Source organism: Telopea speciosissima, chromosome 9 (assembly GCF_018873765.1).
Source record: "Telopea speciosissima isolate NSW1024214 ecotype Mountain lineage chromosome 9, Tspe_v1, whole genome shotgun sequence".
NCBI classification, from domain to species: domain Eukaryota; kingdom Viridiplantae; phylum Streptophyta; class Magnoliopsida; order Proteales; family Proteaceae; genus Telopea; species Telopea speciosissima.
Genome location: NC_057924.1, coordinates 18,588,994 through 18,607,783, shown reverse-complemented (window position 1 = coordinate 18,607,783; position 18,790 = coordinate 18,588,994). Strand labels below are relative to the sequence as shown.

The window sequence follows — 18,790 nt, the reverse complement described above, 5'->3', positions numbered from 1 at the left end:
GCTTATCTCTCTGGCTGTTAATTTTGATTGGCCATTGTTTTAGTTTGATATTAAGAATGTATTTTTATATAGTGACCTTAATGAGGAGGTTTATATGGAGCAACCTCCAAGGTACGTTGCTCAGGAGGAGAATGGTACTCTAGTATGTAAGTTGCAGAAAACCATCTATGGTCTCAAACAGTCTCTCAGAGCATGGTTTGAGAAGTTCAGTATCACAGTGGTGTCATGTGATTTTTCATAGTGTTACTTTGATCACTTTGTGTTTGTTCATCGTCGTGATGGAAAGTTGGTTGTTTTAGTGGTTTATGTGGATGACATTATTGTATCGGGTGATGATGTAGCAGGCATTGCAGAGGTAAAGTGTTATTTACAGCAACATTTTCAGGCCAAAGATCTAGGTGATCTCCATTATTTTCTTGGCATTGAAGTTGTGAGAAGTAGGAAAGGTATCAGTCTATCCCAGAGAAAGTATGTTTTAGATCTTTTGTCTGACACTGGTATGCTTGCATCAAAGCCAGTGGATATTCCCATGAATCCTCACCAGAAGTTTGGAGTAGATGATGATGGTCCCCTTAAGGATGTTCATCAGTATAGGAGTTTGATTGGGAAGCTGATTTAACTTACTGTTACCAGACCGGATACTTCTTTCGCCGTGGGAGTCCTTAGTCAGTTCATGTAGGCTCCACAAAAAGCACATTGGGATGCTTTTGCTGTTGTCCGCATTCTTCGTTACTTAAAGGGTGCTCCAAGTAGAGGACTGATTTATCGTCCCAATCGGGATATGGATCTGGTTGCATATTCCAATGCTGATTGGGCTGGTTCCACAGGAGATCGTTGCTCTACCACCGGCTATTGTACGTTTGTTGGGGGCAATTTGGTGTCGTGGCGTAGTAAGAAGCAGACTACCATTGCTAGATCCAACGCTAAGGCTGAGTACCGAGCTATGGCCTATACTATAACAGAGTTGATGTGGCTCAGATCTCTTCTCCTTGAGGTGGGTTTTTCTGTACCCACTCCGATGAAAATATATTGTGATAATCAGGCAGCCATTTATATTGCCAATAATCCAGTCTACCATGAGGGCACTAAACATGTTGAGGTGGATTGTCATTTTGTTCGTGATGCCGTCATGAAGAAGCTTGTTGAGACTCCATTGGTTTCCTCTTCAGATCAGCTCACTCATGTGTTCACCAAGTCGTTGTTTGCTCCTAATTTTTGTAATTGTTGAAGCAAGCTGAGCATGGGAGACCTATATGCTCCAGCTTGAGGGGGAGTGTTAAGAATTAGGGGCATTTTTGTCTTACATCTTTGGTTTTTTGGGTCTTCATGTAATTTCAGTATTTTCTTGTCCTTAGTTATAAGGGTGTTGTGTGTAATAGGTTAGGGGTATTTCTGTAAACCTCTAACTTACACTTAAGTTATATCTGAAATATATATATTTGAGAGGAAGACCTGTGATAGAGTATTCTGAAATTCCTATCGCAGGCTGTCTTCTCCTTTCTTCTATCAGCAGTGTGTGCTCTCTCATCTCTTCTTCTACTTCTTCTTTCTTCTCTTTTCTACTGATTAGTTAGGTTCTGGTTTGTAACACAGGATTGGATTCACACCATGAAAGGGAACTTCAGCTTTTCATTAGGTTTCAAATTCTACTATTTAATGTGGAGATATTAGTTCCCATGGTGATCTTCCCCTCATTAGATCCATGGTCTTGCACTGAAACTCTTAAAACTGTGAAATTATGAAGCTATTTTTTCATCATAGTGATACAGCCGTGCAAATTGAATGGTTCACGGCGTGAAGTGTTCCGAGGCATTGAGAACTGAAATGCAGAAGGTAGCAATGTTTTGTAGGTTGAATTTCTTGTTCTGGAGCTATTGACTTGGTGTTAATGCTTATATCCTTGCTGGCCTTCCGTGTTCTCTTACTTTCATCTCAGTTGATTATATTTTCATGGATATACATATTGAGTTTTACCTCTTTTGAGGATTTGATTCTTGAAATGATTCTTTGTATTTCAACTCTGAATTTCCATTACTGGTTTGGTTTTGTACAGATTATCAGTGATGCTAGGTTTAATTTCAGATTCTTCCTTACATTTTGTACATTTAAAGGATCTAAATCTTCTTAGAAGCAGGTCAATTTCAACAGTGTTGACTTAACACCCCCCCCCCCCTTGCTTGGTAGCAATTGAAGCTGAGTTGCATGGAAAAATTGATTCAAACCGTATCTGTTGGATCCAACTAATTTTAGAAGAAGAGATAACTCCTAGCTACTCCCTTCAATTGAAAAGTTGGGGGTTAGACAGTGACACAGAGTTGGGTAGTGAATGGGTGGTGGTGGTGTCAATTTGGGTTGTACTCCTAGTTCTAGACGGTGGACTGTTGTTTACATCTCCAATTGCGGCGAAAGCATAGCTAGTTAGGTTCTCATCTTACAGTTAACCCTTTGTGGATTCATGCATGTCAAGGGAATATAATTGAAATGGACTATTGATGATAATGTTGCAGTCTCTAATTTATATATTTGGAAAATCTTCACAGCATTGCACAGCAGAGTCACCCACTTTCAGTTTCCCATTCCAAGTAAGAATATTGTATAAATTCCACAAGTGATACTCCTTAGAAACATGTAGAGGATGCTGTGGGGGATTTGATGTGTCCTCCAAGCAGTGGTATATGCTTCCCATGTGAAAGTTATTTTCCAATGGAATGGAGTCTCTCTCTCTCTCTCTCTCTCTCTCTCTCTCTCACACACACACACACACACACACACACACAGAGATAGACAATCTTGATCCCCTTGTTTAATGTAATATAATGAAGGGGGGAAAAACTGTCGAGCGTGGCCTACGCCAGGGCTCCCATATGTCTATATAAACTGACATTTCTGCCCCTTGTTGCGGGAGGTGAGAGATAGACACAGGGAACACTGGTGTAGGCCATGCTTCCAAGCAAAGAACCACTTACCTAAAATGAATATACTGAGAAGGAAAGAAAGGGTATTGCTGCAATTTGGTTACCTTCAACTATGAGCTTCTTTTCTTTTATGAATTTGGTTGGACAATTTATACAATCTGTTGTATCCACAAGGCAATGAAAGGCTCAACCACAATGGTGGTGGAGCTTTGAGCTCTAACACCTTCATTTGCTTTTTTGAACTCTGCACTTCTGAATCTTGTTATTTGAAGTATCCAAACAGTGTCACACTATTATTAAGTAGCAAATATTTGGTAAAAAAGAGGTCGTCGGTATATTGAACTACTAGCTATTTCTTTTTCACGGAAATTATACGCATTTTTCTATGAGGAATTGGTTGAGATACATGTGATTTTCCTTTTATCAGACTTCATTTATCAATGTATGGACCTCCCAAATTCTTTGATACACCTGCTTTCTGGCAAAGAGTTATTTCTGTGGGGAGTAATGTAAGCTAGCCTTGGTTGATTTTAGGGTTCTTCAACTAAATCTTGAATGCAAATGAGAAACAAGGTGGCAATCAGAAATCTGATTCCCAGATAGAAATAGGTTGTTTCTGGGAGTTTGTAGACCAATGTGTCCTCATTGATATGGGTTCTAATGGACCTTTCTTTACATGGTTGAAAGGAAGATGGAGACACGGTTGGATTCGGGAGTGGCTGGATTGGTCATGCTTAACTGAATGGAAACATTTATTTTGTGATGATGCGGTAGTTTATGAGCCACCTTGTGGCTCAGATCATAGCTCTATAACTGTTTTATCCTAAATTCCTTCTACACCTGGGGAAAAAAATACTTTTTACACTTGGGAAAAAAAATACTTTTTCAGTTTGAAGCGAGATAGAAAGCTTTTCCTGTATGTGTTGACGCATGAGGATGGCAATCCCATGTTAGAGGCTCCACAATGTTTAGGGTTCAACAAAAGATTGCTATGTCTAGATCAAAGCTAGCCTCTTGGAAAGTCTCATATCCCAGATGTGAATATTGTGATCGCTTCAAAGTTGGGAGAATCTCCATCATATTCAATCCATGGTCCGGCACCAAAACTTGCATATATGGATCAATCTGCCTAGCAAGATCTTAAGACCCTTTTGGACCAACAATAAACCCATTGGAAGCAAAATCCTCATAGCCAGTGGTTGTATTGTGCTGATAGAAATACTAGTTTCTTTTATGTAACCACTCTAGAGAGCAGAAGTAGAAATAAAGTCCTGAGACTTAAATCACAAAGGAGCCATTGGATGGAGAAGGAGAAAAGGTTGATCAGGAGCATGGTTCAAAATCTTGCGATATTTCGTCGAAATATCGCTTAATTTCGTATATCTCGAGCTTACCGAGATGCGAAATCAGGTCTAAATGAAAAAATACCATATTTCGTCGATATCTCAATATCTCACGAGATATCGACGAAATATGGTATTTTGGCTTAAAGTGTCATGTGAAGGGGGGCTTTAATATAATATTTCGTAGATTTCGGTCCATATTTCGACCGAGAGCTGTATTTGCTAAGGAATTTCAGTCTTTTGCCTATTCTTCCACTCTTTCAAGCTCTCATCCAACACTCTAGCCATTGTTCAAGCACATTGTTGTCGGATTTTCGCCAGTAAACTCATCGGAGGGTCATCTAAGCTCATCATCCAAGCCTTTTTTCACTATTTAAGGTAAATTCTATTCCTCTAAAACTATTTTTTTGAAAAGACTATGTACAAATTTTGTTGGATGGTGATGATATTAATATATGTTAAACACCGGAGGCTGATTTATAGCCTCACGGTGTCGAAATTTTTTTTTCATATGTATTTTTTTTTTTTTTCTGGTTTTAAAAATTTATTTTCCTACAATTAAAATAGGAAATAATTAGGGGTAATATGACTTAGATGGTAATGAATTAAATATATGTTAGACACCAATGGCCGATCTACGGCTTCACGGTGTCGGATTTATTTTTCTGCTCTTAAATAATTATTTTTTTCGAAAATTAAGAAAAATATATAAAAAAAAAAAAAACAGAAATAAATAAGGAAAAATATGAGTTTTAAGTTTAAAAAATAATGAAAAAATATGAAAGTTATTTCTATATGTTTTGAAATGTATTACATGTATATTATGTTTACTAATTTTTGATTTTGTTGTGTTAGGTCAATACTTATATTAACATTATATATAAAAAATTGGTTTTAATTATGTGAAAAATATAAGGGTTAGGGAAAAACTATTAAAAAACTATACAAGTGTATTAGTAATCTAAAAGTGTTAATTGAAGTGCATCTACATTAAGTATTTTAATTATTTGTGTTACTTACATTGCAGTAAACAAGTATCATTATAGCGGATCGTGATAGACAACGTGCGAAGGGCAAGCAAAATATGAGGGAAAGTAGTCAACAAAGGGGACGGAGGGAACAAAGAGAACAGAGGGAACAAGAGAGACCTCCCAGCCAGTATAGGGGTGACATTGCATGGTTACATGGCACTCCCATTGATGGGGATAAGAGAAAATCTATATGTAACTATTGTCAGATGCAATTTATGGGAGGTGGGTCCAGTAGACTTAAACAACATCTGACTGGAGGATCTAAAGATGTTGTAGGTTGTCATATGGTCCCTACTGAAGTAGCCAGGGAGATTGGTGATAGTTTGAGGGGAAGAAAGAAGAGGAAGGCTGACAAGCAAAGGATAAGAGAACAACTTGAGGATACAGTGAGGAGTTCGATGGGAGGAGGAAGACGATACAATGATGATGATGATGACTCCTCCTCCTCCTCTGATGATGATGACATTGCAGTACCTGATGACATACAAACAGTAGAGGAGGCTAGGGATTTTAGGCGGACTGTTTCAAGGAGTAGAGTAAGTTTTCAAGATGATCAGCAGAGACAAAGAGTAGGGGGTAGTGGAGGAGCTGGTAGTTCTGGAGGTCCTAGAACTTTGAATCCTTTTAAAAGATCACAAAGTGTAAGGGCAGCCCTAACACCTCTACCAGTACCAGTACCACCATCAACTTCTGATCCTAAATTGCATAAGAAGAAAGGAAGCAGTCAACCCAGAATCAAAGGAGCATGGAAGGGGATGAAGGGATTGGTTAAAGAATCAATAGCTAAGTGGATGCTATACCATACCATCCCAGTAAACACTGCACAAGGCCCCCATTATGATACCATGATAGATACCATTGCAGAGGCTGGCCCAGGATTCAAGGGCCCCACCCCATATGAGGTAATGAATGTTTATCTACCTTAACAAAAGAGTGAGATTGATGAGTACATTAGTGAGATGAGGAATATGTGAGAGACATATGGGGTGACTATAATGACAAATGGATGGACTGGGCCTACAAGAAAGTCCATCATCAATTTCATGGTTTATTGTGATGGGAGGATAGTGTTCCTCAAATCTGTGGATGCATCCAAAGAGATAAAGGATGCAAAATATATTTATAGATTGTTAAAGGAAGTAGTGAAAAAAGATGTGGGTATTGAGAATGTTGTTCAGATTGTAACGGACAATGGAAGTAACTTCAAGCTGGCTGGTGAGAAGATGATGAACAATAGTAAGTATCGGCTCTTCTGGACTCCTTGTGCAGCCCAGTGCATTGATTTAATGCTAAAAGATATAGGAAAGTTAAAGTTGGTGAAGACTATGGTTGAAAGTGCAAGACGAGTCACCAACTTTGTATACAATCACTCCTATGCACTTAATTTATTGAGAAAAAAATGTGGGGGTGACTTGGTTAGGCCTGGCATCATAAGATTTGTCACTAACTACATTGCCCTCAAAAGCATTGAGACAAAGAAGGTCGAGCTGAGAAGCATATTTGCTTCTGAGGAGTGGTTTGAATGGAAGGGTTCCAAGACTGCAAATGGGAGGGAAGCACAAGCAACGATGTCATCTGAGGACTTCTGGACCAAACTAAGCAAAGTGGTGAAAGTTTTAGAGCCAGTAGTTAAAGTTCTACATGTTGCTGACTCCGCTCTGAAGGGCCCAACCATGCCAGTCCTATATGCTGCAATAGACTTGATGAAAGATAGTGTCTATAGTGTGGCTCCTCGCAGTAGCAAACACTTCTTAGATATCATAAATGCTCGCTGGGAGAATCAACTTATGCATCCACTGCATAAGGCTGGTGAGTAAATTTGTTTTATGTTTACTAATTCATAGTATTATTATTTACTAATTACCTATGCATTTGACAATACCTCTATTCTATATGTCATATTTCAGCATACTACTTGAACCCTAAGTATCAATATAACAATAGGCTTGGGTTGGAAACTCAACTTATTGATGCTGTGAAACAAGTAGTAAAGAAGTTGAAGCCAGATGGTGCACTACAAGCAATTTACAACAATGAGGTGAGTTCATTTGAAAACTCAACTTATTGATGCTTTCAAATAAGTAGTGAAGAAGTACTTACTAATTTTTCACATGGGTGTAGATCAAGGTATTTAGGGATGCATTAGAAAGTTTTGGAACTGAGGTTGCGATACAAGGCAGAGCACGTGGTGATGCTAGTAATTCTTTTAAGTTTTAAATTACATATGTATTGAAATTTGAAAGTTGAAAGTTGAAACAACATTTGACACATGTCTTTTTTGTTGTAAACTTGTAATGCAGCTGAATGGTGGGTGTTGTATGTGGATTCGGCTGAAAACTTAAGAAGAATAGCAATCAAAGTCCTTGCCCAAACATGTTCTGCATCTAGTTGTGAGAGGAACTGGAGTACCTTTGCACTCATTCACTCCAAGAGGCGCAATAGATTGGAGTCTCAACGTTTATCTGACATGGTGTATGTGCACTAAAACTTGAGGCTGGAACTGTAACATATACGCATGGGACATGAGGGACAGAGGGGCACCATTGATCTAGCTAACATCTTTCAAGTTGACTCACACGATGAGGACCCTATTGTGGATTGGGTGAGGGATAGAGGTGAGCCAGTGTTGGATGAGGAGGGAGGTAGGCCTGACCCCATGATAGCTTCTAAGATTGGTGCTAATGTGGATGAGTATATGGCTGACGAGGGTCAGATACATGCAAGGGAAGCCTCATCCATACCATTCCAGCCCACTGGTGGCAATGTTGCTGATGATGAAGACTGGTCTAAGTCCTCAAATGATGATGATGGTGATGATGGTGATGCTAGTGGTGGTGATGGTGATGCTGGTGGTGGTAATGTTGGTGGTGGTGATGTTGGTGGTGGTGATGCTGGTGAAGAATTTGACGGCATGCGAGAGCGTTATGTGGTAGGCCAGGAGGCCCAGGATACGGCACCTGTAGAGCCACTCCGATTCACTGGAGAGACACAGTTTGATCATGCCACACAAGATACGGACCACGGAGCACGTGCCCCCGCACCCCCACCCTCGAGAGGTCCCCTACATACATACAACAGGAAGCGTAGGGGTCGACAAACACAGTTGCAACCTGATCACATGGACATTGATAACCTATCTAGCTCTGTTGGTGGTTTGAGTATGGGTGATAGGGAGGGAGGACCGACTGGACATTGGCGTGCCCCATCTTTTTGACGCACATACCACTCCATTAGCATCGGATTATGGTGCATCACAATCTTACGGTGGATATGGATATGGATCATCATCATATGGGCAGTTTAGTGGGGTAGGGGACTATGACTACCAGTCCCAGTCCTAGGGACATACTGGATCATCTTTTGTAGATAACATCTTTGCATACCCTAGCGAACCTAGCTACCAACCTCATCAGCCATACATGCAGCCAATGCCATCGCCTCTTGCGCCGGCGCCAACATCATATCACAGTGGATCATCTTCTTCACCGACTGGATCGATTGGTTACCCTAGTTTATATCCTAGGATAGGTTACCTACAGTATGTTGATGATTCCATTTACGTGACACTTGTGGATGACTACACTCGTTTCTTCTTTGATTCTATACCGTGATCCACATATGTCCTTCAAACAAAGAGCAATGGACGTCGACTCCAGCGAGGCATGAGTGGGATTGATCCAGGGAGGCACAGCAACTACTATTAGCAGTTTAGCACTTGTAATTTATAACTTAAGTTGTGATTTCATTGATCTATGAACTTGTGAGTTGTGACTTGCGAGTTGCGAGTCTTGTGACTTACTAACTTTGACACTTAGTGTATTGCCTTTAAGCCTTTAAGCGAGTTATTGAATATTATGGAGTTTATGAGAATCATGGTACTCATCAATGTGTATTGGCTTTAACTTGATATGTGATGAAGTTAAATACTATTATTAAATATTAACTGCCTAATCTATGTGTGTTTAATTATTTATACATTAGGGTCGACGACCGTATGTCAATCAAGGGTGCAAGCCCAAAATACCAATTTGAATTCACATTTTTATAATTTTATGGTTTAAATGTGTTTATTAAGCTTAAATAAGGCTGTCCATGAAGTTTCAGGCCTAAATATGGCCAAATACCCCCCGAGATGGACCCCTGAAATATTGCAGAAAAAATGCAATATTTCGGTCATATTTCACGATATCTCGGGTATCTCGGATATCTCGGTAGGCCCGAGATACCGAGATATCGCGAAATATTAAACCTTGATCAGGAGACATTTTAGTTTCTTCCAGAACTTGTATACTTCTAGGGGATCCTACAACCTTCAACAAACACTTCAGTTTAACCAAAAGATTACTGAGGAGATGAACAGAGAGCTTTGAAGAAGTTAAAGCTAATCTTTTAGTATGAAGCCCTTGAAAGCGCTCGACCCTGATAGAGTGTCCCCAATCGTTTATCTTTTTCTTAACTTATTAGGAAATTGTGGGTCTCGATATATGCCAAGCTATGAGATCCCTCTTTTAGTTGGGGTTTTCTTCTCCAGGATATGAAACACTCACATCCTCTTTATACCCAAGGGTAAGGAGGCTGAATCTGTTGATCAATTCCGGCCTATCAATCTATATACTGTGAGCTACAAAATATTTGCAAAATACTGGCTTCCTAGCTAAAAAAAATTATGAATCTCATTATTGCCCTAGAGCAAACTGCCTTTGTGGAGGGACATAGCCTATCTGAAAATGTGTTGATTGAACATGAGCTTTTCCATCACATGATGGACAAGAAGAATGGAAGGGAGTACCCTGCAGCTTTTAAGTTGGTTATGCAGAAAGTACAAAATAGGATTAAGTGGAACTTTCTTACTGCAACATTGTTAAAGTTGGGCTTTTGTGAAAAGTGGGTTCAACTCATCCATCAATGTGTTAGCACAATATCCTTCTCTTTTCTCATTAATGGTATGCGAAAAGGCAACCTTAGTCCCTCTAGAGGATTGAGGCAAGGCGATCCACTCTTCCCCAACTTACTCATTTTATGTTTAAAAGAATCTCACATCCTCGATTGCAATAGCATGTACGTAGCATCCCAAAATAATATACAGGTCATTAGTGTGCAAAGAAACAGTCCAACAGCTACTCATTCTTTCTTTGCGGATGATCGCTTGTTGTTCCTCTAGCCTTCTCATAGCTCCCTTCAGCATCTAAGAAGTTTCTTGACCCTTTATTGTGAGGCATCTAGATAGGCAGTAAACCTACAAAAGTCTTCAGCTTCTTTCCATCCCAATACCCTGGGCTGTACAAAATATTTACAAGGATTGTTGGGGTACATAGTCTCATCTCCCTACTGAGGTGCGAAAGTATAGAATGACCACTTTTCAAGACATCATGAACTAGACTCTAATTAGCACAAATTTTTGGTTGGGGAAAAAAAATAAGTTCACTTGCTAGAAGGGAGGTGCTCTTAAAGGGTGTTACTACTGCAACCTCAACATATTTTATGATTCACTTCAAGCCTCCTGATAGGCTTCTGGAGGATATTAATAGAATTAGATATCACTTTTTGTGGGGACAAAAACAAAATGAAAAGAAAATATACTAGGTTGTTTGGAACTGTCTCTACAAACCGAAACTTGAAAGAGGGCTTGGTATAAGAGATCTTCATATTTGATAAATTACTCTGCTTGCAAAATTGGGATGGTATCTTCTCATCAACAAAACTCTCTCTCTCTCTCTGGGAAAGACTAATAAGTAGCATTTACTTCGCCGATGGAAACCTCCTCAAAGCACATTTTGGATACCACCCTGTCTTGGGCATTGAGAAGCATCGCAAAGGTAGAACTTTACTTGTTGAAGGTTTGCTTTGGGTTGTTGGAAATTGTAGGGATATATATTCAGATTTGGGATTCCATCTCTTCATGGTTACAGATTGCAATCACCTAGCTAGGCCTCTTTTGTGCACAACTGCTTGGGTGTCTGAACTTGTATCTTGGGACTCTCATTGAGATGTTATAAGTTGAAAAGCCTAAACCCCTCTCAAGCCTAGGTCTACTCCATGTGGTGATATCTATCATATATTCATTGATGCCGCGACCTCTCTCTCTCTTACCAAAGGTGCTTTAGGTTGGGTTCTTTCACACTTGTTGATAGAGGACATGTCATCATGGTGGTTACCAACTAGGGCTGCAATAGGGTCGGATTGGGCGAGGTTTTATAGAACCCTAGCCCAATCCTGAGTCCCCTTAGCTGGGTCCAGGCTCGACCCGATCTTGACTCAGGGTCTTACAAATCCAACCTTGACCCGCCCTCAGGGTCGGGCCGGGCTGACCCTGATTGGCCCTAATCATGGGGAGGGGGAAGGAAATGCATGGGCTGGAATGGGCCGGGGAGAAAATTATCAATTTTATGTAAAATAACATTGTAATAAAATGTATTATATCACTTATTATCTTCATATATAATATATTATATAACAAAATATGGGTGACGTTTAAAGTTTATAATATATATATATATTATATCAAAATGTATTTTATAGTATAACTTAAAACAGGGTCAGGCCGGGTTGAGCCAGGCGTAGCCCGAGGTCTCAACCCTTGCCCGACCCGACCCGACCCTGACTCAAGGCTAGAAATTTCCGGCCCTAACCCGCTCAGGGCCAAATATCTTAGCTCAGACTCTCTTCGGACTCAGGGTGAGCCAGGGTGCGTTCGGGCCGATAGGGCCAAACTTGCACCCCTAGTACCAACCATGTTTTCCCTAGTTCCGTCATAGTTGGGGAAGCATTGGTTACTAGGTTGGAATTGAAGATTGTACTAAAGATTGGAGTGAGGAAGCTATCCATCAATTCGGGAGGCCAAGTGTTGACTCTCTACCTTTCAAATCCTTCAGTGTCCCCTTCAGTAGAGTTCTACTCTCATTTCTAATGTAAAGTTTCTATTGACATGTTTGGAATTCTGATTCTCTTTTTATTATATAAGTAGATCTAACAATGTATGCACTCATGTTATTTCTAAGTGGGCTTCGATATGGGTCTTTGGTAGAACTCTTTCCCTGAGAATTTTCTTAAGAATTTATTTACCCTTTTGCTCAGTTGGGCTGTATATAAATTTTCTTCATTTATGGGGTTTTCAGTACATTAAAAAGAAAAGAAAAAGAGAATAGAAAAGAATAAAGTAATGCACTCATGTTCAAACGATTCCTCAAATTGAATGAATTTTAACCAAAAACTTCAGGTCAACTAATTCAAGCAATCAGGAAACAAGGGGGCTCCACTGAAAAACAAACATGGAAATGGCTCACAACATGGTCCACATAATTAACTTTCCCCCCTCTCCAAAAAAAAATCTGGTCCATAGAACTGCTTAGCCCAACCCAAAAATGGTCATATGTTCTTGTTTTTTTATTTTTAGGGAGCAGTTGTCAAGGGCTTATTGGCTATAAGGGTCCATAAGGAGGCAAGAGAAGACCCACAAGGGATCAATATGATACCCACATGGGCTCCGCTTCTTAGAATACAAGTAAATGTGAACTTGATATCGCTAAGGGGACTTGAACCACCGATCAAGCTCTTGACGCAATTCTCCCAAAGGAATAGCAAACCACCAGGGCAAACCCTGGATCGACATATGTTATTCAAACTATGAGCACATGAGCGAGCATACACTTGAAAGTGATTCACTCAATAACAAGGTCTGTTTGATCCATTTAATATGATGAAACCCAAAAAAATCCATTAGGTCAAGGAAGAGTTGACTCTAGCTCTAATAAATCCCCCCCATCTCCTCTCTTTTTTTTTATGCTATACATGTATGCATGTATCAATGTTGATCAGTTGATTCATGTACTTGTTACTTCCCATTATAGGGTAGAGTGCAAGTGTGTAATAGCTTCTCTCCCATACATTATTACTTTATAAAACAGCTGTCTCTTCAGTTTTCTTCTTCTTCTTCTCACATGCAATAATGCTTCTCCATTATACAATTCCCCAACCTTCCTCTCCTCTTCCTTTTATTCGGTAGTAGAGAAGAATTTTCTTTGGGACTACTCACATTCCCACTTAAAAATAATTCATCATTCATGTATTTGACAAAGACATACATCTACACACCATATGTGTGTGTGTGGAGAGAGAGAATGACACTCATGATTTGAGGTATTGGTATCGATATCAGATATCAATATCTAATTAATACCGTATCAGTGAAACGGTATGGACAAGAGGTAAAATAATCAAAACCCTCTTTAAAGGAAAATCAAGAATAAACTTATCTGATACAGCCGATCTGTATCGATACCATATTAATATTATGTTGATTTTAAAAATGCCCAATACCCGATCAAATATCATACACTAAAACCATGAGAGAAAGAGAGAGAATGTTTATCAGTTCTTCAATGGTGGATTATGGATGTTACCACTAAGCAATGGCAAACTTTGGGTTTTGGGCCAGGAGTTCAATATTGTAGTGGTCCTTAGTCCTTACTCCTATAATTAGACTCCAAAATCTTTATTGTCGGTAGAGTCCAATTCACAAAAGTCCTCTTGAAAAAAAAAAAAAAAAAAAAAAAACTTGGGCACATATCAACTTGTTTAACTATACATCTATTTTCACTAATCATTATTGCTGTCTCCCAAAAAAAACTTTAAATAAATAAACAAGAGAAATGCCAATTTGATATGGTCGAAGGTACCTAGAAATTGTAGTGAGGGCTGAGGGAAAGAAAGGAAAAAAAAAAAAAAAAAAGTGAGCCACCTAAGAGGCTAAAGCCACCATGTGACGCCTGATTTGAGGGCAAAGCAAAGAAAGGTGGGGGCGTGCAAGCATTTCACATGGGAAGGACATGATATTTATGATACTTTCAAATTCTCTTCCCTCCCTTCACAGCTCAAAATTCCACATCTCTCCACTACTATAACACCATTATATTATTACATTTATACCCATCTTTTCATGGGTTCATACCTTTTGTAGCTCTACTACAACCAAGTATCATCCATACACAATGTATAAGCAAACCATTCAAACAAATGCCACCAAACATGCCAATCAAACTATTAATCTTATATATTTGAAATTGATCAAACGGCTGTGACCCATTTGGTCTTTAGGATCCTAAACCAAATCATATCGGTATCAATTGAGGCCAATATTGATACCTGATCGATCCTAGATTGGATATTTGTATCGAACCAAGGATAAAATCATCAAAAAACTCGATTTTTAAAGAAAAATAGGGATAAAATTGAACGATAAATCGATACTGATATCTCAATCCCTGATGAAGGTAGTAAATGAAACATCATTGATCAATGGATCCAATCGGAGAGTGTTGAAGAGTATTGGAATCATGGCTCTAGTGCACTGAGTTGGTCATCTACAAAACCGATACGATATCGATATGGTATCAGCAAACAACAAACAAAAATCTGTAGTATTGGACAAATTTGCCCTTAATTTTCCTTAAGAAAATGAGTTTTTTACTCTGTATTCACATCATTTCACTAATATGATATCGGCATGATATCGGAATTAGTAGACTAGCTAAACTGATACGTATCACCCGACATGAACGACCCGATACCGATACCTCTAACCATGATTGGAATGTAGAAGGAGAGGTAGAGAAAATGATCCAATGTGATACTAATGAGATGATTATTATAAACATTGAGCTGAAGAGAAGGTCACATCGGCACGTGGTCGCTGATTCCGCCAGTTATTAAACTACTGCGACGTTCCAGTATAACAGTGGAGACCCACCCAACCCCTTCCCAGCTGTAGCTAGCTGTCCCAATTCCCCCCTATCTCTTCCCATGTGACCTTCCCTCTCCAAAACCTCCGGGCCTGACTGCCTGCCTGTGAGAAAGAAATAGAAAAAAAACAAAAAAACTTGCAAGACGATTAACAGAATCATAGATAGAGAGATAAACAACACTACCACCTCCACCACCCCCAAATATTAATGAGATGAGAGGAGAAGAAGAAGTTCTAACATCCCACCCTAACTTGGGAATAGCAAGATTTGATTAGGGTTTGTTTGTTTATTGTTTGGTTGGTTGGTTAGTTGGTTGGTTGAGTTGAGTTGAGTTGAGTTGTTATCTCTATCATTCCATCTTTAAATTCTGTCATTTTTAGATACATAAGATGGCACAGTTACCTCCCAAAATCCCAAACCTGACACCCAATTGGCCTAATTTCTCACACCTAAGTTTACCTTCCATGGGTAGCTTGATGCCCACCACCACCATCACCACCGCCACCGCAGTCGCCGCCGTCCAACAACAACCACAGCCTTCATGGGTGGACGAATTCGTGGATTTCTCGTCGGCGAAACGCGGCGCTCACCGGAGATCGGCAAGTGACTCGATTGCATTCCTTGAAGCACCTTTAGTTGAAGAATGCAGGAGATCTGCAGCTTCATTAAGGCCTAACAATATTAATGATCAATTCGATAGATTGGATGATGAGCAACTCATGTCTATGTTCTCCGACGACATCTCATCAGCTAATCTACATCCAACGGTATCATCTTCCAATCCTTCCACACCGTCCGATCACAATAGCTTTAACGATGACAAGCCTACACCATCCGATCAGAACTTAAAGAATGAATCTTCTGAAGTCCAGAGCTCTTGCAATAATGCTGACGATCCTCCTCCCACTTCTGCTAATGGTGATCCCATCGTTGATCCTAGACGTGTCAAGAGGTAATTTCCTTTCCTACACACCCCCCACCCTCCCTAAACCAAAAATTTGCAATCCAAACACGCCCTTAATTCATGGATTAATTATCTTAATTATCTATTATTGTGATTAATTTGAATTTAGGATACTGGCCAACCGGCAATCTGCGCAGAGGTCACGAGTGAGAAAGCTGCAATACATTTCGGAGCTTGAACGTAGCGTTACATCGTTACAAGTACGTATTATGTATGCACTGTTTTATATTCATAAGTTTTCAAAGTTTTTAAATCTGTATTTTCCTAGTTCGTAAGTTTTAAAATGAAATTTAATATGTGAGTAAAGGATTTGGGCTCAACGAAATCCAATTCATGTGGGTCCCACATAATGGATTCCATATGAACCATTGTGAACCGTTCTCATACGTTTTTGCGTATGAAAACACATGATCCTAACTCTAAGTATAAAACCTTGGGATCCACTTGATAATCTTTTTGGGAGAAGATGTTTTAAAAAGTTTTACCTATTTTAATTGTGTATAAAGTATAAACCAATGGACTGAGTTTCCCTTCGCCCACAATGAATGGGATCCCATTCATTGTGAGGTGGGAGAGAGCGGGAATGGGTATCGAGAGGATATTTTAGAATATATGAAAATCCTAAGAGGGATTTGTAAACGTAGGATGATGGGTGAACCATCTTCTATGGGTGAAGGAAATTAAACTTTGTTCTAAATCAATTATTGTTATAGTTTTATGTATTCAAAATATCAATTATTAATGTGTTGATTTTTCTATTATAATTGACATGAAAATGAAGACGGAGGTATCAGCATTGTCACCCAGAGTTGCATTTCTTGATCATCAGAGGTTGGTGCTTAATGTCGATAATAGCACTCTTAAGCAAAGAATCGCAGCTCTTGCTCAAGATAAGATATTCAAAGATGGTAAGTACAAGTATTTATTAGTTAATTTTATTAGTAATTATAAACGAGGAATTGGTTTTTCTTAATGGGTTCTTGAATTATTGAATGTGTTTAAGGATCGAGTTTTTCTGCACCCAAGAATAATCCCTTGACCGATGGATCTGGATGATATCCATAGGGTATAGGGATATAATGGAGATATTATTGACCTAAATAAGGAGACAGACATTCCCACGGTGCAGGGAAATTTTTTCCAATGTTTAATGGGTAGTTTTATAGTTGGTTTGTATGGCTTTAGAACCACCAACCAATAGTAGGTTTCTTTAATTGACATTAAGGTGAGAATTCCTGTTTTTTGGTAAAGGAAGTTAAGAATTTCATGTATTGATGCAACTTTACTGTATTAGAAAAGACAAAAAGAATGGCTTTAAATTTTTAGGGACAATGTCGGGTGTAGTGCGTGGTCCCTGTGCCCAGACATAGGATCGCGAAATAATCTCCATATCCCCATGGAAATGTGGAAATTCTTGGGGATACGAAAATCATTTCATGCGGCCTTGTGCCTGGGCTCACGGATCTCATTGCATGCGACCAGGTAGCATTCTCTTTCTTGTAATTTTATTGGTATCTATTTAATTTTAGTCTAGTCCATGGATTTAGTGCATGGTCAGACCAGGTATTGCGCATCCTGAAAACCGATACAATATCAATATGGATTGGTTGGTATTGGACAGTTTTGCCTTTGGTTTTTTCAAAATTTTGGGTTTTTGGACAGTTTTACCCTTGGTCTGTATCATTCCACTGATACAATATTGATCAGATATCGGGATCGATAGCCAGTGATGCCGTGCAATATCATATCGGCCGATCCGTGCAGTATCCGTCGATACCTTGGACCATGGTCTAATCTATAATTTGATAGGGGTTTTTTTTTTTTTTTTTTTTTTTTCTTTTCCTGTGTGTGTGTTTTTAAGGGTTTAAGCTTAAAGTATGGTGGGTTTTGTGTATAAATCAAATGCAGCTCACCAAGAAGCACTAAGGAAGGAGATAGAGAGATTAAGGCATGTGTACCAACAGCAAAACCTTAAGAAGATGAACCACAACAACAACAACACAACAGATACCCACGCTGGTACTGACAAGGAACACCCAATGAATTGAGGGTACGTACGTAATTGAGACCATGAGAGGCTATGGTGTGTTCAGCTAACCTGCGCATCCACTTGATGTGTTTCCCTTTTGAGGAATGTAGATTTCTTTTATTAGTGGTGCTGGTATTGCCCGTTTCTTGTTGGGAGGTAGTTGTTGTAGCTGGTGACTGGATTCTTTCACTTCACCGTGTATGGGGTCGGGGTTTTGGGGTTGAGAATGGTGATTTTTTTTTTTTTTTTTTTTGGGGGGGGTTATATGCACGACCGTGTATATATATGGTTGTATCTTAACCATTGGATGAGGATGTGTAATTATGTTTTTGCTCTCACATCTTATCGAACGGTTGTAAGACACGATCGTGTATGTATACAGCTGTGCATTTAACCTTAGTCTTTTTTTTTTTTGTATTTTATTTGATTAAATTCTTTTTTAGTCCCTTTTTTTGTATTTTATTATGATTAAATTCTTTTCTTATTTCCTTTGTAGATTTGGTTTTTGTGCAATGTTGTGTATATCATTGGTGTCGTTTCAACCATTCCTCTATGGCAGAAATAGTATTACACATTCTCTTGATTATCCAATGGTTGAAGCGATGCCGTGGAATTTTTTGGTTATTCTTAATGTTGGGGGTAATAATTATGGGCAAGAAATCTTTCTGGTCATGTAGCTACTGCATCAGGCCAATAAGAGCACATGTAGAGGCATCAACATTGATGTCATTTTTTATTTCATGGAGGGGTCGGGTGGGATTTTTACAC

The 18,790-nt window shown here is 39.2% G+C and overlaps 1 protein-coding gene across 1 annotated transcript in view; it reads left to right on the top strand.

Annotated features, from left to right (window-relative positions):
• LOC122638710 (basic leucine zipper 61-like) overlaps positions 1–18,041 on the top strand; it is a 28,633-nt gene extending 10,592 nt beyond the window's left edge. Inside the window, exons 4-7 of the mRNA XM_043831564.1 lie at positions 15,387–15,981; positions 16,103–16,193; positions 16,775–16,901; positions 17,902–18,041. Coding sequence (XP_043687499.1) covers positions 15,419–15,981; positions 16,103–16,193; positions 16,775–16,901; positions 17,902–18,041 — 921 coding nt within the window. The 5' untranslated portion in view covers positions 15,387–15,418. The remainder of the gene's footprint in view (positions 1–15,386; positions 15,982–16,102; positions 16,194–16,774; positions 16,902–17,901) is intronic.
• Positions 18,042–18,790: the final 749 nt, after the last annotated feature.